The sequence below is a fragment of the Platalea leucorodia genome, assembly GCF_965183815.1.
Source record: "Platalea leucorodia genome assembly, chromosome: 9".
NCBI classification, from domain to species: Eukaryota; Metazoa; Chordata; class Aves; order Pelecaniformes; family Threskiornithidae; genus Platalea; species Platalea leucorodia.
Window position 1 is genome coordinate 30,927,968 of NC_138831.1, and position 27,291 is coordinate 30,955,258.

A 27,291-nucleotide genomic window follows, 5' to 3' on the forward strand; every position below is an offset into this window, starting at 1 on the left:
TTGTGAATTAGTTGTTTCTAGGAACCAGTGGCCTTCTTGCATGATTTGTCAGTAGGTCTTGGATGTGTGGATAGGGTTATGATGTTGTGGTTAAAAAAAAAAAAGAAAACAGGTGTAGTTTGTTGCACCCATTCATGGAAGTGCTATTCTGTGTACCTATTTCAATAGTAATTGTGGCTTATTTAGCATTTGACTTTGCCTGTAGTAGAACAGTACTACATTTGGGTGAATATACAGAGAGAACTTACTCCATTGTAAATATATTAAAACACTAGTATTAAAATGTGTCTTGATATGCTGAGCTTCTTGCTGTCCGTGTGAGCAATATTTCTTGCTTTTACCTAAAGACCCTTGATTTTTTCCTAGAACTAAAGTATATGCATTTCCAAAAGCCTGTTTTGTGTCTAGAAGAGTTTCTTGACTTACTCATCTTCTGGCTGAATTCCCACGTATGCTGGATCCAGGCTGCCTGCTACTGTTAATAAAACTCTGCTCTTAGCAAACTATTCATGTGCTAAGAAAAATGACAGTAGGAGACTTGATTTCTATCTTGTGGGTGAGAGAGAGTGCTATTACAAACTGTTTCTTTCTTAGCGAGCTGGTGAAGCCATATGCCTTTCTGCTTCACTGATTGCTGAACGGTCTAAGCAAGGTTTGCATCCTAGCTTTTTCTTCACCTGAGTCAGAAGGTTGGCATTGCAATGAGGGTTTTTTTTAAGTTGTAGACTGTTTTTTGCTGTTGAGCAAGGAACCACATTAGTATTAAAGAACAGTGGAACATTCTGAACAGCATGGGTGTGTCTACCCAGTAATACTCTGATAAGCAGGTTTTCTACTTTTTAGTTACCTATATTGGGACTCCTTCCTCTTAAATGAAGCTATACCATAATGAAACTCAGGCTCCTGTAAACATTCAAAGCAATATTTTCCAGTGTGGACTTCATTGTCGTAATGAACAACAGGAAAAATAAAACAAAGAGAAACTAAAAAATTAGGTGTAAGCAAGATGAAGAGTTTTTCTTTGCTCTAGTACATTTTTATTGCTAGTTGTTTTACTAGCTGTTACTGTTGAACCCTGTTTAGCATAGGACTTTAATCTGCAATGTAGTATAGTTACCTCCACTACCTAGTTCAAGATAAGCTCAAGTATCGAAGGCAATTGAGCCATGGCAGCATGCAGTTTGGTAGAGGCTACTTAATATTAATATTAATTAATACCATAAATCAGCCTGTGCTTAATTAATGCTAGGAGTACCACAGGTCCATTGCTTCCAGTACCAACTAGTTTGGTTTGCTCAATAGTGCTGTAGTTTGCAGTGTAGACTCTATCCAAGCCATGTGTTAATTTGACTTGCTTGATTATCTCTGGTCTGCGCTATTATCCTTTATCTTTCTCACTGCCTCTTTTCCTGTGTTTTCTAGCTAATTTACACTCTTGAAACTTAAGTTTGAACACCATTCTCATTCACACTTTAAACATGAATTCTTAATTTCTCCTTTAACATCACTGATTTAACTGCCTTTTTCTTTCTTCTTCAGGCACAGAATCCGTGTGTCTTAACTATTTTTAAGGGCAGCATTCTAGCAAAGGGAATATTAAGTTTCTTCCCTTCCTCTTTGTGGAAATCTTTCATGTATTTGAAGAATATATTTTCTGTGACTGTTGCAGGAAAAAAATCATGGGCTTAAATTGCAGCAAGTGAAATAAGGTTGATATATCAGGAAATACTTTTTTTTCCTACTGAAAGAATGAATAAGTTTTAGTTTGCATTAGATAGGAATGTTGGTGTCGCTGTAACTTGGCCTTCCTAATATGCTCCTATCTGCCAGTGATTTTTAGGGGACAGGGGATGACTTAGTTTCATTCCAGCTCTTTTTTCCTTGACTCTTGTGTCTGACATCTTCAGTTCCTGTTTGGATTTTCTCTTGTCTATCTTGTATCTTGATATAAGGCAATCCTGCTACTTTTGCAAGCAAAATGTCACATTTCTTAGTGTTTAGATGTAGCTGACTGCTCCCAAGAGGTTTCTTCTGTGTATTTAACTTTTTGGAATATACAATATGTAGGATGTTCCTATCGCCCTACTTAATCTGATGTGACTCATCTTCTGTAGCGCAGAGTCTACCAAAATTCAGCTCTGTTACAGTAAGATCTTAAAGCATAGGAAATACGAACCAATAAAAAAATTTTTGGTACCCTGTTGATAGGCTTGGTAGAAGCTCTGTAGATTACACTGTAGTACAATGATTACATTTTCATGTTTCACTATGCTGTCAAATGCTGATAATGCTATCTATGAAGACTAGCCACTTTTCAGCAGTTACTACTTTTACTGTTACTTCAGCCAGTGAAGCTGTTAATACTAGCAACAGCGGGTGATTGGGGGAGGGAGAAAGATTTGTGTTTTTATTTAAGGGGGTGGCTGAATCTGTTCTGTGTGTTGCTTGACAGTGCTTTGATTTCCAGCTTCAAACACTAGCAGTATGTTTACTTCACCCTAGCTGCACAGCTGAAATGGCTGCTCATCCACCTGGGTCTGGTGCCTTCTGCTGAAGAGACAATGAGGTCTCAGTGCAGACTGCACAGGAAATTATTCAAATTATTCAAAGAATGATTGAATGTGTGTATGCTACATGGAGCACATGAGCATGTAGCTTGCCTGCCGCAGTGAGCCTGAACTCATCCGGAGCTTTTTAACACATGGGATTAGAATTGCCTTAAGGGTGTTTTTAATTGAGCTTTGTTTCTTCTCGCTGCTATTAAAATGACTTCTAAGTACATTGCAGTGCAAGTCCCATGCTGTACTGCCTTTCAGCAACCTAATATGAGGCTCATGAGAATTCGAGAACCTCGTTCAGACTATAGGCTAGTAAGGCATGGTCAGGTGTGTGTTTGTGTTATTAAACAGGGGGAAAAATGGTCTAACAAGCTCAATTTAACAAAGTTAGTAAACAAAAAAAAACCCTGTCTTGATAGCAAGAAGAGGACAGCTCGTGAGATTTTTTTTTTTTCAGTACTTGGAGTTTCAGATGAGATAAATACTTGTGATAATAGTGGTGGTGATAACCTCCACAATATGGCATTATTGGATCTTGTGTCTGAATTAATCTTAGGCCTGAGAGAAATTCCACTGAAATGCAATAGAAGTCCCTAAGTGCAGTGGATCTTAGGTTTTCCTGTGTGCTATATCACGTAGCATAAGCACACACAATGCAGTGCTTAGCAGACTGCCACCTGAGCCTCTAAATTGTCTTTTTCAATTTTTGCTTTTCGGTGCCACCCTTGCTGATTGGAGCAGCTGCCCTTTCTACATATAATAAGCCTACTTCCACTTCCACATCCTTTTTTAAAACTCATCTTGCTAATCTTTTCCTTGCTGATCTCTGTACCTTCTCATAGCTGATCTGTTTCCTCTGGAGCTGTATTGAGTAGATGGAAAGGCCTTTTGGGGACAGCATCTTTTAAAACATGATATATGCTCGGGATATTGCTAAAAGGCAAGAGAGCAAACTGACATCTATACTACATCTAAACTGGTGCTAACACAAAGCTTTGCCCTGTCTGCCAGGCTGCTAAACTTGATGCAGTGACCTATAAAGTGGCAACAGTATTTATTGGTTGGTATAGGCTGTGCATGGCTGTTGGGTGATAAGATGCTGGCACTCTTACCCTATTTCCCACTGTCGCGTATCATTCTCGTATTTCTAGACTGCTTCAGAACTGATCTTTCACTTCTGTTGTAGGGGTGTCTGTCTTGGATTTGCTGTTTGTCCATCTCTGTTTTGGTGATATATGTTCAGTATTAGGACTGATAAGGAGAGAGGAAAATCAGTGGCATATACCAAAATTAAGTGGCTGCTGCTTTTTGGTAGTCTAGGTTGATCTGATTTTGATGGGGCAGTGTCATAGTTTGCCTGTGCCCTACATAGCAGTAGGTATAAACTTTGCCCTTCTCTCCTACTTCCAGGTGAAAGGAATATCTGCAAAAAAAATACCAAGGTAGTCCTGCAACAAGTCATGTTTCCTTCTGTGAAGCATATCACAAGGATTAGTGCTCAAAAATAAGGCTAAATCGCAGGCTACTTGTCATTAGATGTAGGAGGAGGCTGTGCTGGGGAAGCACAGCTGTACAGCTGCTCCTTGGCCATGTGTTACAGCCCAGGCAGGTTTAATGGCCTGACAGCTGGCTGGGGTAGCAGGGGTAAACATAAGAGATAGTTTGCCCACCTGTTTCTTTACTTCCTCACTATGGCAGTTGCCTTCATGATACAGGGATACAGGTTTTGTTTTCATGATACATATTTAGCCCAGGCATATACCTTTGACTTAGTACTTGCTGTGACTGTAATAATATCTGCTTGATCTGTGCCTGGCGGCATCTGTTGTTCCCCTCCATGTCTAGACCCAGGATAGCTGTTCAGTTGTATTTTGTGTGGTGTATTTACACTGCAGATGAACATCAAGTACAGTTTACTCATAACCTGAAAGCATGGCCAGGTTTTGTAGACCAAACATGGACATTAACCACGCAAATGAGAGATTATTAGAGCTCAAGTCTGGTGGCCTAACTGAGACTCACTTAGTGATCCTGCTGGAGCAAGCAAAGCACTTCTGCAAAATTTCCACTTCTTGGTGCTGTGCAATGGACAACACTTTTTCTTTTTGCTCTCACCTGCTTCTCATGAGCCTGAATGATCCTACTTCACATCAAAGCTTTTGAGTTGAAACCTCTTCTCTTTGCCAGAGGGAAGCCTGCAAACATGAGTTACTACTGGTAACTGGTGAGCCACAGCAGTGTGGGGCCACAGAGCTATTCCTGTTGACACTCCAGAGAATGAACAGCTTTACTTTCACCTTGGATGTGTGGTGCTTCAGGCAACAGCCCCTTTCACCAAATGGGCTCCTGCCCCATTTCAAAGAATAACTTCAGCTTTTTCCAGAGTAACTGCGGTGTCAGACCTTTTCTAGCATCAGGCTGTGACTGAACTGGAATTGATTTTCTTCATGCAAATAAAATTCTTAAGCAAAACCACTGACATTTGGGGGGCTTGGGAGCATCTAGGATGCCTTGCATGCAAAAGCAGTCTGTTTTGTAGACTAAAGTAGGAATTGGTCTAGAAAACTGCTTTTGAACAGACTTCTGAAATTGGTCTCCCACCTGGACAAAGGAAGCAGTAAGATATTCAGTGGCAAGTATGACTTAATTTCATGAGGCTGACAGAAAATCAAGTAAAGAGGGGTAGTGTTCATATGCTCTCAACTAAGAGAAGGATAAGTCACCTTTGGCAAAGATTGCGTTGTGTAGTCCTGTGCCAGGCCTCTACCAAACACCTCATAGGCAATAGACAAGTCTTTATTTCCCGGTACGTACTGTAGAAGAACTAGGCACTCCTGGCATTTCCAGGACTTAGAGAATGCCCCATCTTTGGGAAGCATTCTTGTTGCTAGTAGTCCAGCACTCTACAAAGTGCTCTTGTGCTTTGTATATAATATCCATTTTAAAAGCGTAAAACCACCATTTTAGCCTGGCAGTGTTAGTATACATGGGTGGGAAACAAAGAGGTCAGCATCGAGAAATAGTGCATTGAGGATACGGTACACAGACTGAGCAAACATGAGTTAAATTTAGGGCCTGTGCCGATAAGCATTCTGGTTAAAAAAGCTGGCACAGGACCCTGCAGAGCAGGGAGGATGCGTTTCTCAAGATCGCTTCTATCCCTAGAATAAGAGCTGCTCTCTGGTTTTGAATCCCCCCATGGCTGCTGAATTGAGCAGTGACCGTAGGAAAACCTTTAGCTGCCACTTAGCAGAACAAAGTCACTGTCGGCTCATGTCTCCCTTCCTCACAAGGGGTTCAGACACAAGAAGGGCTGTGCAGCCCTTCTCTAAAGACAAAGCATTTCTCACGTCTATCAGTGCATTGAAAGCTTTCTCATTCACACTTATGTTAACGTTCTTATCCTGGGAAGGTTAAAGTTCACCAGTTTCCCAAGAAGTTCATCTACGGACTGTTTTCAGCTTAAAATTTCAGAACAATTCTTCCTTAGATGCAGCTGTTGAGTATTTGTGCCCTTGCAAAGTGGAAGAGAATGTACTGAACTCCCCCACATGCTCCCTGCATTGAGTGTGAGTGTTATCTCATGTCTGCAGCCCCCTTCCCAAGAGCCATCCAGTCGTATTACAAAACAAGCAACAGCACTGTGTACACAATATAATTTGTCCCTTTGTACAAGATTTTCCATTGCAAATATTGATCTGACCACCACCCAACTCTAGCTCATGTAGATTGGGTCTGGGATTGAACAGTCACAAAAATACTTAGCATGCCAGAAGGATTTTCAGCTCATGACGTCAAGGTGCTTTACAAACTCCCCATGATGCATGGGGAAACTGAGGTATGAGACGTGACTTCTCCAAAGTCATACCTTTGCTTCACAAGTCAGCTGCTTTTTTATTAAAGAGCTCTTTAGCTGTACTGTGTGTCCATTTACCCTGAGGCAGGGGCTGCAGCAAATGCTAGAATTGCAAAGTCAAAGAGAATTGAAGTCAAAGCACCACTGACGCAGTTATAGTTCATTCAGTCTTGCACCAATTAACACACTGATTACTTCTCCATATGTCTGCCCTTGATTTGGTGGTTTAGTTGAATGATGGTAAGGGCAGCAAAACTGGGATTGTATGTGCTGTGTTATGTTTTCAAATCTGTACAATGCTGGCACTTTTAGATCTGGTAAATAAAATTTCTTCTGATTTCAAAGAACCTCTTAGGATATCTGTGCCCTCTTTGTCCCCTCCAGTTGTTTTTATACCCTCTTCATCCTCAAGATGATATGTGGAAACCCCTGGCTGTAAACTGGTAGCAGTGTTCTAAGCCCAATTGTGTTTGCCCGGTGCTTTTGGAGGGTTGTGTCTTTCTTCTTAGAAATTTCAGGGATGTTGAGTCTGATTTGTCCTGATTTTGCTGGGAGGTCTCAGTGATTTCTATTAGAGGTTTATATCTAAAAGTAAGATTTAGTCTGTGCTTTCGGTCAGAATACACCACCACAGTGAATCTGCCTTTTGTGCCCTTGTGTCAGCCAGAAATGCTGTAGCCACATGGTGCACAGCAGTGATAGGCTGTAAACATGCTCTTAATGTTGCACCAAGCAGCTTTGCACCAGATCAGGTGTCAGCTGTCCTTTAACAGCTGGTAGAAGGACAGGATGAACAGTGTACCATGTGCACTGGCTAATTTGATGGAAATATGATTATCTGGCCGTTCTAGAAACAGATCACATTTGTACCATGTGTGATCCAGAAGCGCACAAATCTGGAGATAACTGTGGCTCTGAGCTTCCCTCATCCAAAATGTGAGTTGGCCACTGAAATTAGATAATTGCTAACAAAGAATAGATAATGGCTAACAGTTTGACTAAAAGTTCTTTGCCCTCTCCACTTTCTCTCAGTAGATGGGGTGTTGTCATTTTGTTAATAACCTAGGCACAGGCAGGACACTAATTCCTGTTCTTCTTCCAAAATCTAGTTATTCCACACAAGTATCCTTTCCCCTACAAAAAACAGTCTATGAGCAGGCCCCTAGCAGCCATTTACTTTCCAGAACCCTGGTGTGACCTAGCATCACAACTTTCTCTCCTTCCTCTTCCTAGGGATTAAAACCCCAGCTATTTTCTCTCCTTTAGCCTCAGCTACAGTGAGCACGCCCAACACATCACAGCTGCACTATAAAAACACCTGTGATGGGTAGTCATTAATTTAGGAAGCCAGTGAATGCTGTTGGTGGATGGTAGTGACTGACCCTAATGCTGTTTTTAGTTTTGTTTTGTTTTGTTTTCTAGCAGCCAACTCTGCTTTACTTTAGGGGCTTGGCCACTTGGTTGTGCCTATGACCCCATGGCAGCAAGGAGACATGGATCTCAGGGTGAAGGCCAAGCTGAGGGCTTCTTGCTCACTAGCAATGAGTGAAGTATTGGTAGCTATGTGGCTGGTAACTGCCCTTGCTTTCAATGCCCCAACGTTGCAAGCTGGAGAACAACAAAGCAAGGGAGAAGAGATGGTATTGAGCAGCAGAGGCTGCTTTTCAGGCCTTTGCGGTTGGTCCTATACTGTGCAGAGTTGTTGTGAGTCCCACTGAAGGTTAACAGTGACCTTTCAGTGCAGCAAACTGTGTATAGTACAGATGTAGAGTCCCCTGGGTTCTCCAAGCCTCCCCAGTTAAGCCAGCTAGCAATGATACAGCCAAGAGGTTACGTAGTACCAGAGAAGAAAGTGTATTAGTTGTTCACCAGTGCTTAGGTTAGATGTTTCTTAATGCCCAGCCAGGCTCCTATTAGACAACACCTGATGCCTGGCTTGTAATGAATCTCCTCTTGGCATCCGTGTGCTTCCACTTAAACTGCATTCAGTAATCAGTGAGGTCTGAGCTGCAATTGGGAGTCTTTGCCTAGAAGATTACCACTGGAAAGGAGACTCAGGCTTCGAATGCACCTCTTGAAGCAAGACGAGAAGGAATCCAAGGTAACTGTTGCTACGGTTTGTGTCTTATGTATATGATCTGTCAACGCTTTGGCTGAAGTATGCTGGGGTTATTTGTAATTAATACAGAGTTCAAGCCACAGTCCTCAAGGAGGTGGCAAACGCTTCAAACCTTGAACAGCTGCTGTGCTCCTGCTGTTGCTGACTACTCAGCTGTAAAGTGGTTTCTTCCTTTCAGCTGACTAGATGTAAAAAATGCTAGCAGCTAGCAGTCTGTAGCAATGGACCTGTGGGCTTGGCAGGAGGCCCTTCCTTTGGGGTTAAGCACTGACCGTGTTGGCTGTCCTAAAGCTGGGTCGCCTGGATCGCTCTGTTTCCAGTATGACACTACCTTGTTTGACCAAGTTTTACTACTGGCTTGCGGGCTCTTAATGCCATATGCAGCAGCTGAAATCTGTTCTGTGCAGAGATGGGCCTCACGCTGCTCTTGTAGATGTTTCCTAATTACATATAGTTGTTGTTGGTTAAATGTTATTTTTAAAGCAGTTTTCCTGTTCTTCTCCTTTATTAATAATAGCATGGTAAAAGAGAATGATGTGCATATCTGAGTCTGGTTTAAGGGTACTGTTGGGCTGGATTGCCTACTTCCAACCTTTGAATTCTTGTTAAAGGACTAATAGAACAGATTACCACTATACTTTTTCATAGCAATCTCATGGCCGTGTTCCTCAAATCCAAAATCCATCTAGAAAAGCAGCAGGTGTCAACCTCAGTCCCTTTCTATTCTGCTGTGGTCTGTGAAGGAAATGACTCCCAATCTTTCTTGCTACTCATATTGAATGGATAGATAATGCCCGTTGCTTGTGGCCTAGTCAAAATTTCTGGAGTTAACACTTACAGGTCTGAAATTGTTCAGCATGAAATACTTCTTGTCTGTTGTGCAAACTGAAGTCCTGCAGTGCTAAGTCAAAAACAGCTCAGTAACCTTATTGTAACTTCTCTTTAATTAGTTTGTCTGTATATACATACTAGCCACAGGCTATAGGTAGGTCATTAGGGTCCCCCCTTGCAGAGCAGCTGGCAAAAGCACGTTCTTGCTTTCTGGGAACAGCTGCTTGTCTGTGAACCCAGCCAGAGCACTGGCAGTGTCAGTAAGAGATAGTCTGCTTATTGGGAGTGTGCTATGAAGTAAGAGTTAACTTGACAAACACACAACTTTGTTTTCCACTGTTGTTTTGTCCCTGCAAGTTGCTTGGCACATCCTTGCCAAAAAATGGTAGTCAAAATGGAAGTGGAGGCTTATCAGAAGTGGTTGTCCAAAAATAATTTCAACCAAAAATTGAGTTTAAGAATACCTCCCACTGGAAAGGGCCCATTTCAGTTCCCCATCTTACCTGAAATTTAGATGATTACTTGAATGCATCAGTTTTGTTGCCCCAGTGTTACCAAGCTGGAGAGGAACCATTGTTTTTAAAGCAATATTATTAAGGGAATAACCTACACTTGACCTTCCCGCTTTTCCTACTGACAGGGAGTGGGTGACACCTAAAATATGGGTGTACTCAGAGGGTGTGGGTATTTCTTGATATCTCTGTTCTATTTATGACAAGTGCTGCCACACTGATAGGGCAAACTGCCTAGATGTGGCTTGGTAACTATTTATCAGCCAAATTTTTCAATATAAAGCAGAGGAACCGTGAGAAAACATTGTTGCTGCTTTTTCATTTCCTGAACAGTCCGGAGTTATTAGCTTTGTGAGACCCAAATGCTATGACTCTCGGTAGATTTTGAACTATCTATAGCCTTTTGCACTTAAGACAGTATTTACTTGACAGAAGAAGATAGGTGGAAAGGAAATCAGTTTCCTGAGTTTAACAGCAAAAATACAAAATGATTTGATGGGGTAGAAACAGCAGTCACCATTCCACTAGCTGTCTGTCAGTGATGTAGGCCGTGTGGTACATGTAAGCAGAGATGATCTGTAACAGGATTTCAGGGTGACCAGGAGCGGGGACTGCAGTGTCTTGTGTGAGGCTGTCTGGGCTCCCAGAGAAGTGAGGAGTTTTAGCAAAAAACATGTGTCGCACATCATTAGAGGAGATAGATACATCTCAATGGTTTGTTTCTTTTCTCTTTAATTAAGAGAATGTGCAAAACATCTACCTAAATTTATTTAAGTATTTGTTGGTTTATTACAGTTTTCTTTGTGGAAGACTGAGTGTTCAAGAAGCAAATATATTAAATCTCTCACACTTCAGGTTTCTTCTCATGCTGTACATACAACGTGATGTAGTTGTCTCTGACAGCTATCATTTACAGTGCAGTGGCCTAGTTGAAGGCCATTGTGAACCATCTTTCTATCACTGTTCAATTCAAATGTGGTCATGGAAACCTGTCGTTAACATCTTCAGCCTGAACGAGTACTACTGTTCATATAACCTAGTGCCTTAAATGCCATTCAAGTTCCTGCAGTTCCTCTGAGCCTGTGCTAATGTGAAGTGCTAAGAGCCCTTCAGCACTGATGCAGAAGTGCTGCATAGTAACTTGGGAAGTGTGGGAAGGACAAGTGTGCCTGTGGAACGGACTGCAGGGAGCTAAAGAAAAAAGGCCTGAAGCAACTTTTATTCCATTCTTGAAGCAAGAAGTTAGAATAAGGTACTGCCAGTGCCTCTGACCTTCATTCTGTTTCATTTAAGGAATAATTGTATTGACCATTATGGCTTTTTCTTCTGTCTAGATTTCTCTTTGTCTTTCCTGCTGTGTCTTAGCTAACAGTTCCTCCCTGCTCTGTGCCTTTTGGGTAGCAATTTGATTCATTTTCATTGAGTTGGTTCAGTTTTAAGACCTGAAACCTTGGTAAATGAGGTCATTCTGCCCCCAGAAATAGCACGCTCTGCTTCAGATTAAATCACTGATTTTAATCTTTTTTTTAACCATCTTGAAATAACTGAAAAGGGAGGAGTGGCAGAAAGTATCTGTCAATCCCTTGGTAAGTACTGTAGCAGTTGGAAACGTTCTTAAATAACTAAACCAGAAAGACTGATAGAGCTGAAACCTGTGAAATACAGTGAACCCGCACAGTGTGACTTCTCTGAAGAGGGTTTGTTGAAGAACAAGCACATTAAAAGTGGCTGGAAAGGCACCAGGACATGGTCTATGCCAGCAATCCCAGAGGTGTAGAGGCTGTAGATAGCAGTCAGCGACAGAAAAGCCTGTGGGCAGGAGAGGAGAGGATCAGCCAGGTGGACAGAGGAGTTGAAAGGAGAATGCACTAATGACACATGTATGGAGATTGCCTGAGGAGGTAATTGGTACTTCTCTCTGGTGCTCAGAGGAGAGGGATCAGGGCAGTGCAGCCCTGCTGGAGGCTTTACTTATTTGTTGGTTTTGTTGTGTTTTTTTTAAACATGAAAAATCTCAGGGAGGTGTCAGGGAAACCATCCAACCAAGGCAAAAGCAAGCCTTGGGCTCATTGTCTGTCCTTATTTTGCTGTCCCAGAATCCAGTGCAAAGCAGAGCCATGGATAGCATGGATTTCATTGTATTAGGAGATGGCCATGATGGGGAGTGCCTTATGTTTTCTTACTACTGATGTCTCTCAGTCCTTCAGGTGCTCCTCTCTAACTGCATTCATTGTTTTTCGTAGTTTCATCAGTGACTCTGATAAAGAACAGTGGAGGGTTCCCCACCTTTCTCCCTGGTTACCCACATGCTGTAAGGGGAACTTGAAAGGGGGCTGTAAAAAAAAAAAAACTTGAGAGCTTCTTTCTTGTTTTGTACAGCTAAGACCCTGCGACATCAAAGCTATCTGCTTTCTGAGTGTGCTTTCCACCCCGCTGCCAAAAATGCTTGCACAGCCTGTGCAGTGAGAGGAGGGGATCCATGGCAGAGAACATGGCTGCTGTGACCACAAGGGTGGCTCACAGGCTGGCTGGAGGCAGTCCTCCATCCTGGAGAAACAGCACTTGCTTCCTTGATCTTTTTCCTTTAGTGCAGTTAAGTTCTGGGCAGGATTTTCCTCCCAGATTCACCAAATTTTGTGACACTGATGGCAGCACCGTGCGCTGAGGGTAGGAAAAACTGTGGTAAGAAACGCAAGTCCTAATCTCTCTGAGTTGAAGATGTTTCTTTGCAGACGGTATAGGCCAGGAGGTGCTGGGATAGGGCAGAAGAAAGAGGAAAGCATGGTCAGTTGGTTGTTTCCTGACTGGTAATTGTAGAAGACAGTATTATGCGTTGCCCTTGGCCAGCTGAAGTAGACCTTGTGTGCTGTTTGTTTTCAGTAATAGAGTATTATTAAAGTCTGAGGACTGGGGCTTCTTTTCATCAAAGCTTTTTGAGATAAGACCCTGGAACGAAGCCTCGCTGCCCATTCCTTTCTGCCGTCCACCAGCCATCCTCATTTTCTTCAATGACAACTACAATGTCTCCTTCACTGATGTCCAGTTCATCCATGTTCTGAAAGGAGACAGGGGAAGGAAGTGTGGTTAGCCTGAGAGTACAGGAGGGCCCAAGCACATATCTGGTGTTTTGTTTTTACCCTGCCTTTCATCAACAGTCTGCCAGTGTCCTTTGGGTTGGGAATGAGCCTGAGATACCAGACAATAAGGGATTAAGCACTTAGTAAGCTGGCTATTTCCTTACGATCCCCAAATTTCCCCAGTCTCCATGGTGTCCCTTCCTGAGCAACTTGACTGTTGTATCATTGAGGAAGGATGGAAAGGGTTAAATATGACTGTCCTAGACCACCTAACCATGACCCTTTCATAGTCTGCAGGTGTTGCTAAATAAAACAGTGCACAGCTTAATTCCCAAGGGAGATAAAAGCAGTGTCTCTGCTAATCCAGGCCTTAAATAGGTCTCTCAGTTCTTTTAATACAGAAAAGCAGTGACCAGTGAAGGTACAGCGACTCTTCCTGGTCTTTTAGGAAGACTAAGGCTACCTTCCTAGGTAATCTCTGAGACAAATGGAGTAGTTGCAAGTAAGCTATCACTGAGCTCTCAGGCAGCTATCAGTCTGTTCAGTGGTGCTGTCCTATTTTCGATAGGAAACCACTTTGCTACCTGCAATGTAGTAAAATAGAGAACAGGGTAAGAGAGGCTTCCAGATATGTTTGATGTGTCAGCTAAATCTAAATTTAATCTACCTGAGTAGGTAAGAACAGACTCGAAAAGTGAGAGGCCTCAATATACAATATACTGAAAGTAGTAACAGGCTCTTTTCTCAGCAGGGAAAATCCGTGTGTGTCATATTTTTAATGCAGCTCCTGGAGTAAGGATCTGACAAAAGGATCCAGAAGTCTCCTCAGGGTAACTGCCATTAATAGTGAGGTATTTTCAGCTGTCCTTGGATGAAATTTCAGGCAAATAATAAAAGAGTGTTTAAAACAAAGCAAAACAAAGAACATATAATAAAAGGTGTCAGAATGCTGCTGTACCAAAGAGAAAGTGCTCCTTTCCAGTCCTTTCTCTGTTTTCATAATTTATCTGGCTATCTGATTTTGTCACATGCCAGCATTTCTTCAATGTTGGCTATTGATGGCAGGTCCCTTGGTGTGAGGGTCTTTGCATTGTAACATAAGACCTCCTGGATGCTGCTCCTTCTGCTAATCTAAAGCTAAAAAAAAGGAACCTTTAAACTGACATGTAATTAAATTGTCAAAGTGCCATTAGGGGAGGCTAATGGTTTAGCAAGAGTCCAAGAGGTTCTGGAGTCCATCTGAATAAGAAAATATTCATAACCAGTCCATTCATAACCTTTTACTAATGATACTGTGCCTAGATAGGTCTGAAGCCAGTGAGAGTTCAATATTCCAGTTAAGGATGCAGGGTGCTTTTTATAACAATCTTTTGGTCCGTGGACCACATCCATTGTAATTCCACTGCAACTTGCAGCATGGAAGTACAGGGAAACAGTGTCATTTATGGGGATTCAGTGGTCTCCAGCATGGAGAGCACCTCAGTTGAAGCCAGTGTGTTAAACTGGAGCAGGACTCTCCAGATGATAAGTGAGATCAAATGGAGAAGAGTTCCTAGATAAGCATCTGTCACATATTCTTACATGAGGAATCTGTAGCCATTTTCCCTAGGAGAACATTTCACAAGAGATGTAAGTTCAGAATGCACAATACTGCATACTTAGCCATCATCCTCTAAAAAATAAAGTTTTCCTTGTGTTTGTGGTCTCCTGTATCTCTAGAAGGAGGTTGTAAGAGCTCAGCACTAATTTAGGAGGGGCATAGCATGCTAATGTGTAATCACTTGCAAAAAAATGTTATTGTTTCATCTTGAGGCAGCATGGTCTAGTGATGCTCGCCAAGAACTGCAGTTGGGATTCCTGGCTTCTGCGTGTGACCTTGACCAACAATTCTCTAAGTGTCCCTGGCTGTAAAGTGAAGATAACACTTCTTCACAGAATTAACACTTTCAAGCTGTTTGGATCAACATCATCTATTTTAAATCTGATACTATGAAATATTTATTTTGAAGCCTTTCATTACCTGGGCTGTGTAGTCATAAAGTACTCTGTAGTCCTGTGATGATGTGGTTCCAGCTTGTTCATTTGCAAAAATGGATGCATAGATTCCGTCTATTTTCTCTGTTAGGAAAAAAAAAACAAAAACAAAAACAAAAAACCACACACAGAAACAAAGAGTTCAGTTGCTTATAAATGCATGGGATCATATGCAAGAGTTCACAAACACAAGGGTTTCTGTTTTCTCTCTGTCTGGAGATGTGCATGTATAGAAAAGCTGCTGTGAACTGTAGGTAAAGTCTTGCACAAAAACTGTGTCCCATTGATTAGATGACAATACATCCATTGAACTTTGTGGGAGGTCAGAAACTAGCATTAGCCTCATCCAGGTTGGGAAAAATGTTTACCCTACTAAAGCACAATCCAAATGGTCCAAAGAGGGACATGCTGTGATTAAACCAGTTTAAAATGGTTGCTACTGGTGGTATAAAATTCTAGCAGTTCAGTGACTCACATAGGGCTTTTCTTTTTCCCTTGAGAAAAATGGAAAATATTGTGCCTGTGGGTCACCAGACATTTTCCAGTAGTTTCCATAGTTCCCAGATAGCTATTTGTCACTGACACAACTTTTTTGGAAGACGTCGTTTTAATCCAGCTTGTCGTAATTAGGGAAACCTCTTATTCCTTTCCAGCATCTGCTGGAGAGCTCCCCCCGCCGTTGAGGCAAGCAGAAGTTTCCCACATATAACTCCTTGGTGGGATGATAGCACTCTGACAGTGCACAGAGCGGCCGGGGTGCCTGTACCTCCCCACAGTCAACCCTTGGTTTCGTTGTCCTGCTCTAAGGAGCACTGTTAGCTCCTTGACCTTTCAGATTTTGAAAGACAAGCATGGGAGCCGTTGAAAAAGCTGAACGCAGAGAGTGTTTGCCATTCCTGAGGGTCTTGTCCAGGGAACGCTCTCCCCTCCTGTCCCCAGCCTAAGGGAATTCAGGAGGAGTGACTACCCTCAACTGCTTAATGCTGCGTTGCTCTACGTGTGCCTGAGCCCGAGCTGGTGCCTGGCAGGTCCAGCACTGGAGAGTTTGGTAGCACTGGAGAGTCTCCCCTGGCTGAGCACCAAATGCAACAAGTAAGATAGTCTGGCCTTCATTTCTGGGTGCCCAGGCAGGCAGGCCTGACAAAGGAAATTGATTTGGGTATGTTCTAAAGCTGTTCTAAGACAGCTTTTTCTTTTCTTTAGGCACAAATCACAGTTAAGATGTTTTTGTTTTAAATCAAACCAATAAAACGTCATAAGCTGTTACTTTCTGCATAGTCGAAATACTATGTTTTAAATGTCGTCTGATAAATGCCTAGTTGCAAGGGTTACGACAAGATACTGTAACTGAAATGAGATGGATATTTGCATTCATAAGGCATGAACCTGGTTTGTTAAAAATGTCAGGTATTCTCTTGGGCTTCTTAGAGATAGTGTATTCGACCTTAGCAGAAAACTATTATCTAAGTCAGACTGCATTGTTCTGAATGTACAGTTCCTCCTTGCCTAGACAGAGGTTTTTAATATGATATGGATTATTCGGCACTTTAAACTGGGAAATTTGCTTAATACACATCCAAGCTAAACTTGTTTCCTGACTACTCTTACTCTTGACTGCCAACATAAGAATATCGGCTGTAACATTTCTGCTCCATGTCAAAGCTTGATTTAGCAATGTAATCGAAAACAAACACATCTGGTAAACTTATTTCCTGAAGAGGCATACCAAGAGGAGGGGCTGAAGGAGTGGCACTTTCCGTGTTGTTTTTGCTGCTTCCATGCAGTAGTCCAGAGAATCTGCAGAACCAAGAGAAGCCAATGACAAAATGAGTGAACAGGACTGGGTATGAGCATTCCTTCATCTCAGCTGTCTGACTCAACCTTCCCTCCATCTGCTGCAGCACTGGGTAGATGTCACCTCTTCCCGTGGCTGTCTGTTTTCATTTATGCTGTAGATATATTTATCTTCAGTTAAAAATATATTAAAAAAATGCAGCAGAATACTGAACCATCAGCCATCACTAAATTGTGCATAAAATGCATCAGATGGTGTTTTCTTGTTGATCCAAAGGCTCATGGTGCAAAACTCCAATTATTTCACGATATTAATATGATGAAAATTATCAGTTGTTTATAAGAGATTACCATCTCTTTGTCTTTAAGGAAAACTCTGACACAGTTTATAATAGAAAGCTTGTATAATGAGCCTTTCTAAAAACTGTGAGTTTAAGTGAATTTTTTTTTTAATCTATCCTTAGTTATTTTCTGTATCACAGCTGGGTGCTGGAGACTAAGTAAAGTGAGAATATGGGTTAGGATTCTCAAGCATAGATAGAAATAGCATTGCATGCTTAAGGTATATTTAAAGGGTCTGATTTTTCAGCCAGTGAATGCTCAGTGTTTCTGGAAAACGGACATCCAAACTCAACGGTTTCTGAAGAACTCAGACCGAGTCTCTCTAGGCTGCTTGCCCATGCAGTGCGTGGTTGTATTCTAAATGGCAGTACAATTGTCTTCTGTAACTGTATAGGATGCAGCATTAGAATTCATTATTATAGAAGATCTGTTTTCCGACTGAAAAACAAAGTAGTGTATATAAACCTTATCAGCTCACTAACAAGCCTGGACCACATTTTACATGGGAGATTTAAAGATGGCAAGCCCACTCCTTGTCTTTGCCATGTAATAAGGCTTGTCAAAATATAAAGCTCTTCTGCTTTAAATATGATGCTATTCCCACTGCCAGTTAGCCATTTTAGTACAAAATATTTAAATCAATAGATCTACCATACTCTTCTGCTGGTATAACTGCATCCATGTTACAGCATTTACCAGCATAAATGGATCAGAAAAAGAAAAATCGCCTCCCTAATCATCACAGTTATTCCACTAAGTGTTTTTTCCTTTGGTCTAGATACAGAGAGCAGCTCTTTGTTCTGCTCAGCTGGGCGGTGCAGTAAGCCAGGAGGTATTGCCGAAAAAGACAGCTCTCCCCAGCCTTTGCTCCCAGCAAGATTCACCTTTGCCCTCCCTTGAACAAAGTGGTTTTGTTGCTATGTGCCATGACTCACTACGAAAGAGGAAATAAGTGAATGCTCTCCACTGCTGGCCAATTAATTGTTTTATGAACTCGTCTCCTGTCGCTCTTCCCACTAGGCCATGGCAAGATTACTCTGACTCTCATTTTAAGAGGTTTACTTCTGTCAAGTTATATTTACTGATACGTAGCTGCCTCTTGCTACAATGAAGGAAGTAATAACTTTCCAGGTCCTGTTTCCTGTCATCATATATTGCCGTTCATATGGAGAAACACCTATTCCAGGAACCAAGGTTTGCCACTCACCTCTTCATCATCCCACACGACTGGGTTGGGCTGCTGTTTCCTCTGTTTCGTTCTCTGCTGTAGTAGTTCTCGTATCCTATTGCATCTGCAACAGGGCAATAAAAGGAGATGTTCACACAGGCAAAACTTTTTTCTCCCCACCAGCATGCAACCAACAGTTGCAACCATCAGGGGCTGCTGGAGCAAACTGCAACACAGCACCTATCTGCACTCGCCTGTAATGTGGCTGGAGCAGCTGAGGGGGACCTGGGGTCTTAACAATAGCCACTCAAGTGATTGTAAGCAGATATGTCCTTGGTAGAAAGGCATGCTTGACCTGAGACAAGCACAGTCAAGGTCCTGAAGAACCATTCTAATAGCTGTGGCTAACCCTAATTAAGAAGGCAGTTTCCTCCATGACTGTTTCCTCTGTTGCCTTAAAGCTCAGGATTTAAAGGAGCAGAGCACAGTCATCGTGAGCGTGGGGCCATGTCCTTGACACAATTGGCTGTGGTGTGTTTTGTTTCTTTTTTTTCTTAATGTATTGAGTCAGGATTTTTGTCGGAGCTGGGGCGATTTCTGAACATTATTGCCAGCAGCAATAATGAGCTGTTCCTGGTCTGTGCTTGTGCTTGAGTGTCTCTCTACCTTTCATATCTCCCCTGTCCACCTCCTGAGAGCTGATTTGCTGTTTACCCAGAGATATTTGGGGTTTGTTCTCTCAAACACAGTTATGTTACAGTTCCTTCACTCTCCCCTATGGTGTCATTAAGGGTGAAATTGAAACCATTTCCAAGTCTGGTTTTACAGATGAAATAGTTACAGATGGATTTATTCATTTTTCATCTCATAGCTCCCAGTGAAGTTGCTTAGAGCTGGTGGCCACACACCTGCCTTCTCTGTGTTAAAGCAAAACAAACATGAGTGAAGTCTGTGATACCGTATTATCTCAGTTCTGATACCAGCAAATTAAGACAGACATTGGACTTGGGCTAAAGGTTGTGTTGACATTCACACACTGGGTCAGCCAAGACCATAAGCAGAGCAGGCATGTACAACTAGTGAGTGTGAAGAATCCTTACAAATAAGATTTTCAGTAATTAGGGACTTTTCTGACCAATTTAAGGGTCTCCTATTAGCTTTCTAGATTGTCACCTTGGTATAGCTTCTAGTCTATAATGCATTGTAAGATTAGGTAGAAGAGGAGAGTGAGCAACAGCAGCAAGAAACCAAAAGGTTTGGTCAGGATGAAGGTCTCCTGCTACACAATGCAAAACCATACGTGGGTTTCCTCCTGCATTTTGCAAATAATAAAACAGATCAACAGCTCAACATGTGCTACTGTGCAAGCTCATTAGCCAGAGCTGTGGAGATACTAGGATGTTACTGCCAGAACATGTCACCTTCTAGAAGGTGGCAAAAAAAAAAAAAAAAAAAAGGCAAGTCAGTTGTTTCTTTGCCTTTCATAAAGCTCTCAAGGGTTTTTCCCACCTATTTCTTATTAGAAATGAGTCCTGACATAGCCAAGAGCTGTTGCAGAAAATTGCCTAGGCGACTGGAGAATGAGAAATCTCACATAGAGGGGGAAAAAAAAAACAACTAGCTGAGAATTACAAATTTCTTAGTATACAGAAGTTGTTTCACACTGTTGCAAGGCACAGTTCTCCCTTCTGGCAGTGAAAATGTAGTTTTTCCTCAGTAAATGCTCCTATATCAGTAAATTTAAATCCCCTATGTGAAGAAGAATAAACTATAGCAGCAAAATGGCATCCAGTGCACCAGTATCAACATATTCGTTAAAAAAAATTCCCCAAATCCCAATTCTTAATCATCATAGGTGTAATGACAGAAAGGCTGAGTGGAAAACAGGCCTCAGATAGCTCAGTGCTGAGTTAGTGGCAGCATCCAACTCTGCCGAAGAAGTTCCTAGGGTGTAACTGTTGCCAGCTCTGAGCTCTGCGATGAAATCAAAGGGGTGTAAGCTGTTCCTGTATGAGATAATTATCCCTTGGGACAGGGCGTTCATACTGCTGATATTTGTACCTATACAACTCCTAGCATGGAAGGTTTTTATCAATATAAAATTTTCTTATGCCAGTATAGCTTGTTCCCCGCTCTGAATGGAAGTAAGCTCTATTGATACTGCTGAGGTTATACTAAGGGGATTTTCTCTTTGACGTGGCACTATGGTGTGAGAGCAGATAGTGGAAGTGAAACAGTATCTTGTGCACAGATTAAAAAAAAATAAATGGAGGAAGAGATCTTTTCAGCAGAGATATATATCATCAGCTAATGAAGAGATGAAACAGGGATTTTTCTCTCCTTTTACAAAGGCGGTGAATCTTTGTTTACTGCAGCAGCTGCACAGAAGTGCAAGTATTCACTCAGTCTATAAATATCTTGTATTGCTTGTTGAAGTATGAGGGTGTGGTTTGTATTTGGCTGTGTGAACCATTAGATAGCCTCCTTTCTGGTGATGCGTTTGGAGAACTCCTGCCCTGGAGCAGCATGTTTTCATTTTACAGCTGCTCTTAGCTCTTGCTGTCCCAGTCTCCACTTCAGCCCAGAGGTTTTGATCATTGAAGTCGATGAAAAGGCTGCTTTAGCTTGAATGGACAGAGTCTGTGAACCTTACATCGCTTCTACGTGCTGGAGCAAAGCCAATTTCATTCAAAATTTCCCCCAGCTAGGGTCTTGCCCTTATACAAACAACTTCCTGAGAGGAAAAAAGATGTTATTCCCCATTGGGCAGGTGGAACAAAACAGAATACAAAGTCTGGTCCTCTCTGTGCTGCAAACGAAGAGGCAGCATCTCTGTCAAGGGGACACCAGGGTGCAGTTAGAAGTTAAGTTGGCTCTGACTTGTAACCACTGTAGGAAATTGAGGCTACCATCTCTGCAAGGCAGTTTGCCACCTCCTTAGCGGTGTCAGTTCAGCTGTACTGTGAAATGAGCCTGGCTGAAAAGCCAGAACAACTTTTTGTTCTTTTTTAGAGGGTTATTTTTAACCTGGATCATTCAGTTATCCCACTTACAGAGCCACACATGGAGTGATGGCAGCACAGTGAGGGGGAAGCGAGCCACGGCAGGTGGGAATGAATAGCCAGAGCAGAAACTCCTCCAGCTGGCTTCACCTCCAAAGGATGTGTACTGCACAACTGCAGCCTCAGCCTAACGGGTGACTCATCTGACAAGACCAATAGGAATAATTACCTGGAGGTTGTGTTCCTGTCATTTTAGTCTTAATGAAGTAGTCTATGTCTGACTCTACAACGCAGTTCTCCAAGCTTACCCGAACCTCTTCATACAGCTACAAAACAGAATCCAAGAATTTAATTTAATTTTTAACATTTCACATTGAATTAACAATTAATGTTCTTGTAATACTTTTCCCCTTAAGAGACACTTTATACTTGATACATGTCTGACCTAGATGGATCTTTGGCCTGTCCCCCATACAAATATTCTTGTAAACACAATTGTTTGTTTGTGCTCCGGATATTCTTTTGAGAGAGGACGACGAAGGCAGTCCAGGGCTTTTCAGTGCAATAAAGAAATTAATAGCAGAAAACAAACGTTCAGAGTCAAAACTAGTGTATTCTTTGTCTTCCAGTTTTGAGACCATGACTGGATGCCTTTCTGAAAGTTGTGCCAGAGCCCAAATGTACTGAATTGAGCATTCTGGTAGCTGGAAGCATTCCCCAACAAACTGAGGGGAGGAGACATCTAAGTGTCACCAACAGTGACACAGACTGTTTACATTGAGGCATATATCTACTTTTACATCTAGAGGGAACAAGCTAGACTGAGAATACTCCCCCCTCACTGAACATGCACAACAGCCGGTTTGCTGGAGACAGTCAGCAGGCACAGAGAAGGGCAAGCTAGTGCTGCATTGTTAGAGCACTCTTGCTCCTCCTCTTCCTCCTCTGCATATGAAGCTACTTGGCAGGTGCCCCTACCTCATCATCCTTCACACACTGCATGGAGAGCTGGTTGCAGTGAACCCACAGCGAGTTGCGGAGGATGGTGATGCGGTCGCATTCCTGGAGCTGGAAGACCTAAAGCCAAAGAGGAGATGTGACATAGCCTCATGGTAGTTAGTTATTTGCATCGCAGGCAGCGACAGGGCTGGGGCTCCTCTGGGCCAAGGTCATAAGTCTACAAACCGTTCTGAAGGATCCTTTGTAAAGGATGTCTTTTCAGCTGCTGGAGAAACTACATCTACCCATTCGTGCTCAAGAATTTGTTTCAATTGATTGCACCAAATTGAATTTATGTTTTATAGACAAAAATAAAGCAGGGGACGGAAATCAGGATCTGAATTTGACTGCTACCTCTACTGCCAAGGATTTCAGAGTCAGGGTCCTGTCTGCCCATCGCACTGAAATCTTGATGTTTAACAGATCAGTAGAGCACTGGCATGAAACGATTGTATTTATGTTAGAGGTAGAGCCAAAACTATCCATCTCTGCCTTCTAAAATGTCTTTCCAAACTTTTCTCTTTTGAAACTATTTGAGGCTCTCTGGAGTTGCCTCTGTTCATTTCTAAGGTTATTTTCAAGGTAAAGAGAAGGCATTCTTCTGTCTTCAGAGTTCACTGCCTTCATCTGCCTGATTTTCTCATGTTGTTGAACAGCTTGGAAAGAATGAAGAGGGAAGAGAGAGAAGTGTGAACTGAGTTGGGGGAAGAGGCAGATAGAAACATCCACCCTGATCTCTAAGTTGTACTGTTATAAGTAGAACATCAATTTTTGGTTTTCTATGAGGTGTGAAAAGCTTAGATGCTTCCAGCCATCTGTTTCCATTTTCATTTGCTAGTAATTATGTCCAGAACACCACAAATATATACATTCCGCAGAACATTCAGTTGGGTACACTGCCTGCCATCTAATATCTTACCATCTAAAAAACCCAGAAAAAAGAGTCCATCAAGGAAGTCAGCTGCCATTGGGACCAGTTTCTGAGAGAAAAAGCTTTTAAAGAGAACCTGAAGGGTGAGAATGAGTATTCTGATATCCATGCCGAACGAAAAGCCTATGGCTGCAGCCTAGCCCCTCAGGCGCTGCTGAAATAGCACAAGAGCCGACTGGGAATCTTCCAGGTAAATGGTGTCCTGTTGGAAAATGCAGCTCAACAAAGAGGGAAGTGTAGTGACTGTGGGCTTGTCAAGCCCTTTGCAAAGGACAGCTGGGCATTGTGTTAGACACATCCCTCGTGCCCCATCGGCTTGTGCGACAGACTGCTAGTGAACGTGGGCATCTCATGCCAAGGAATATGGCACAGCCCCCGTGACAAAGGTTGTCCCAGTGCTGCCACTTGCTAGCCAAGATTTTTGGGCTACGGATGTCCAGCGCTCAGCTAAAGACCTAAGCAACCTCGGCACTTCCAGATTCCCCACTATGCAGCCAGAAGTTTGGGATCTTAAGCTGCTTTTTTGTACTAGTTACTAGTTTTATGCCTCAAAAAGTATCAGTTCTTCTATCTACAAGGACTTGTAAAAGAAGGCGTTAAAGATGACCTTCCTTTATGAATGGTTGTTTGAATTAAGCAGCAGGCAGGCCACAAGCTCTGTGGGCTATTCAGAATTTAGCCATGTGGGAGAAATGAAGTGTGTTAGGTTGTGGAATGCTTCACTTGTTTGTTGGCTTTTTAAGAAGGGGGAAAATGTGCATCTTGGGAAAATTAAGGCTTGGCACAATTTCTATGGAAAGTTGCTATGCCAGCCATGGGACTTTCCAGTCCACCCAGATAAGGAATATTTTAGAGGAAGCAGAGAACTGGAAAGCTATGCTCCTTGCATTTTATTTTACGTGGAAATAAAGTCTGCAACGAGTAAACGTAGCAAAATCATACTTTAGCAGATGGGCAAATGTATTTGAAGAATTAATATGGCCAAATGTGTGGCTGATTTGGATGTCAACCAGTTCCTGTAAATAGTTGTGCAAAACTTACTAGCCAAGTGCAAATCTTTTTGTCTATCCTCAGCATAATGAAAATAGAGACGTTTCCACCACCATCTTTCAACTGAAAGATTACTCCATGGCAGAGGGCAAATATTCTTGCAGGTGAATATAAAGTGCTATGCAAAATAAAGATTCTGAGTGGGCTGGATATCTTTGCTCTCAGAATGCTACGGTACATACTTTTTTAGCTTAGCCAGAAAATTTTATTTTTAATCTCCATTGAATTTGTGAGATTTATAAAAACAAACAAACACAAAAACCTCTCCTACATTACAACAAGAAGCCATTCTGGAAGCCTCTTGTAAAACATAATTTAAAGGGAATCTTTTGTTTGTTTGTTTTTAATGGAATAATTGAATTCTTCTTGTTTCAGTTTTGAAATTAATTTCTTAAACTAAAAATGAATTTTCATGTCTACATTTCTGTTCATTTTCTACCGAAATTCTATTTTGTCACCAAGCAATTATTTGAGAAACAGCCTTATCTTGGCTGTGACAGAAGATCATCGCTAAAGCTAGTGTATTCTTACGTTAAGTTGTGGGTGAAAACTGGCAACAAATGCTTGCAAATAGATTATACCAGTTCATATATTGCTCCGCTTCTCACACCTCTGCACTTATTCCCTTCCTCTATATTTACATACGTATGCTGAACAAGCAAGGAGAGTGTAAGCAAGTGAGAGCATCTAGCAGCTATGTCTAAATCAACTCTAGTTTTTGCAGTATTTTTGCAAAGACGTCTACTGAGGCTCCACATAAAGCAAACAGCAAAACCCTTGGGATGATATCTCAGGTCTTAGACTGATATCTGCAAGTAGGATAAAATAAAGAACACACAAATATATCACTGCAAAAGTCAACGTTTACCTTGCAGGTTTTGATATGTTCCTGTTCCCACTCTGTCCTGACCTTATCCAGCTGCTCAATGTTCTGTTTGTACACGTTCTCTGTAAACACAGACACACATAATAGAAACCCAACAGTAAGGAAAAAACAAGATACAGTCTTTCTGGTTTTCCTTCTATTGGGACTTTGCTGTGGTTCTTACACTTTAGACCTGTGGTTTGCTAGAGTATTACAAAAATGTGTGAGCTTGAAACTGGTGGGCTGCAAGGATATTTGGTTTTTTTATTTCCAAATTTATACCAGAGTAAGGGTTCTCTCTCCATGGTTTGCAGATCGTCTATAAACTTTACAGTGGGCATAATGCAAATCGGAGATTAAGAGCCTGGACCATGCTTGGGCACTGAGCATCCTTAGGTTCCTTCTGCGCTGAGCCAGCGAGGTAAGCCATGTGATGTAGTGTAAACTTTTACATGAGCAGTGAGGGACAAGTCTGAACTCATGAACTGGCTCAGATGTCTGCTGGCCTGTCCTTCTGGGTATATACTGAGTTTCTGGCTGGAGAATGCTACCATGCTCATGTACAGGGAACCTGGGGACTGTGTATCTGGTTTGGGCTGGCTGGAGGCAATTTGAGCGTGATTCTTTTGTGCTTTCAAACTTGCTTCAAGAAGAGCTTCTCTTCCCTGGGTGAAGTCCCTAAAGGAGGTGGTCTATAAATTCTTTAATGAAAGGACACTCGCATTTCCACAAAGGAAAGTAAATATAGACGACTGTCGTGTTGCTGTTCTTTAAAAGCTTCTTCCTTAATCTTTGGGTAGGTGACTTTGGGAAACCTGACTTCAAACAGAGCTAGCCTGGGTGATTTGGATGGTGCTCTATCAAAATCAGTGTGTTGGTAGATCTTTGCTGAGAAAAATCTTAGTTCATTTGCAAATAGAGCATCACCTGCTTCATTTGCTGCGTCTCTGCATTGCTTGGCTTTGTTCTGACTCTGAAACAGGAAAAGAAACACCCCATATTAATTTCTGAACATATTTTTTGCTTCTGCCCCAGTTTTTTTTCTGCCTGCTCCCTTTCCCCTTCGAGGAGAAAGGCTCAAACTTGTAAACTCTTCTTGGCTGTCCCACCTTTATGCATGATTCTGTTGAATGTGAGCTATGAAGAAGGGACCAGAATTTCACAGATGCAGCCATGGGTCCACCAGCTTCAAGGGAAATCTGGCAATTTACATCTTTCCATTCAGACATCTGGGCCATAGGAGCTCAGTGCAAGCGTGACCCTGCCTGAAGCTTGTGGCTGCTGGCTGAGTTGGTTTTTTTTCTCAAGTGTTTGATGTGCTTTTCTAATAGATATTTATAAGCACAAATAAATGGCAGTTAAAATTCTTCATCTTCCAAGCTCCTCATGTAATACACAGATGAAAAGAAAACAGCCTTTAAAATACTTTGTAAATGCCAGATTATTTCCCATAACAACTCACAAGCCTAAAAGCAAAATTCACCCTAAGTAGAACTTTTCTTTTTTAAAAACCTGCAGCTTTTAACACATGAAAATACAGCTATTGTTGACAGCTCTGCACTCCCAGGTCTTTCTGCACAGATGGTTATGACAGTACATTAGTGCATGGCTCTAGACATCAGTATAACACATTCTTCCATTCCGCCCTTCAAGACAAGGCTCAGGTAGGGGTTCTTATGACCGTATTCCTCATCACAGCTGGTTGGAAAATGTGTAGTAAGCTGGGAACATAAGCTTCATATTCTTATTTGCTTCCTGGCCCAAACTGTTTGCGAGTGCTGCGCAGAATTAAACAACTGACATGTTTCTTGTGAGATGCCTCTGTGCATTTCAAATGTGCTGGCGTCTGTGTGGAAGTAATGGTAATGAAGCACCCTGGGATCCTGCTGCATGAAAGGAGCTGGGTCAGATTTTGATGCCATTGAAGCTGCTAAGTGTTCTGGCATAATTTCAGTAGGGCCAGGATTTCATCCCCTCTTTACAGCTAAGCTGGAGGGTTTTGTTCATCAAAGATTAGCGAATGCTGGAAATAAAATGTAAAGTTCTGATGCTGTTTTTCAAGTCTCCATCCCCCTGCTCCTTGAGATGATTTTTGATCCTTTTTGCTTACACTGCACTGAATTTTATCGAGCCAAAGGGAGTTCATTTATTTT

The 27,291-nt window shown here is 42.0% G+C and overlaps 1 protein-coding gene across 1 annotated transcript in view; it reads right to left on the minus strand.

The window, feature by feature from the left end:
• Window positions 1-11,462: 11,462 nt before the first annotated feature.
• PSTPIP1 (proline-serine-threonine phosphatase interacting protein 1) overlaps window positions 11,463-27,291 on the minus strand; it is a 55,190-nt gene continuing 39,361 nt past the window's right edge. Inside the window, exons 8-15 of the mRNA XM_082321035.1 lie at window positions 26,066-26,111; window positions 25,142-25,221; window positions 22,272-22,370; window positions 21,523-21,619; window positions 18,331-18,415; window positions 16,714-16,784; window positions 14,974-15,071; window positions 11,463-12,931 (exon numbers count right to left, since the gene is read on the minus strand). Of these exons, the coding sequence (XP_082177161.1) occupies window positions 12,800-12,931; window positions 14,974-15,071; window positions 16,714-16,784; window positions 18,331-18,415; window positions 21,523-21,619; window positions 22,272-22,370; window positions 25,142-25,221; window positions 26,066-26,111 (708 nt within the window). The 3' untranslated portion in view covers window positions 11,463-12,799. The remainder of the gene's footprint in view (window positions 12,932-14,973; window positions 15,072-16,713; window positions 16,785-18,330; window positions 18,416-21,522; window positions 21,620-22,271; window positions 22,371-25,141; window positions 25,222-26,065; window positions 26,112-27,291) is intronic.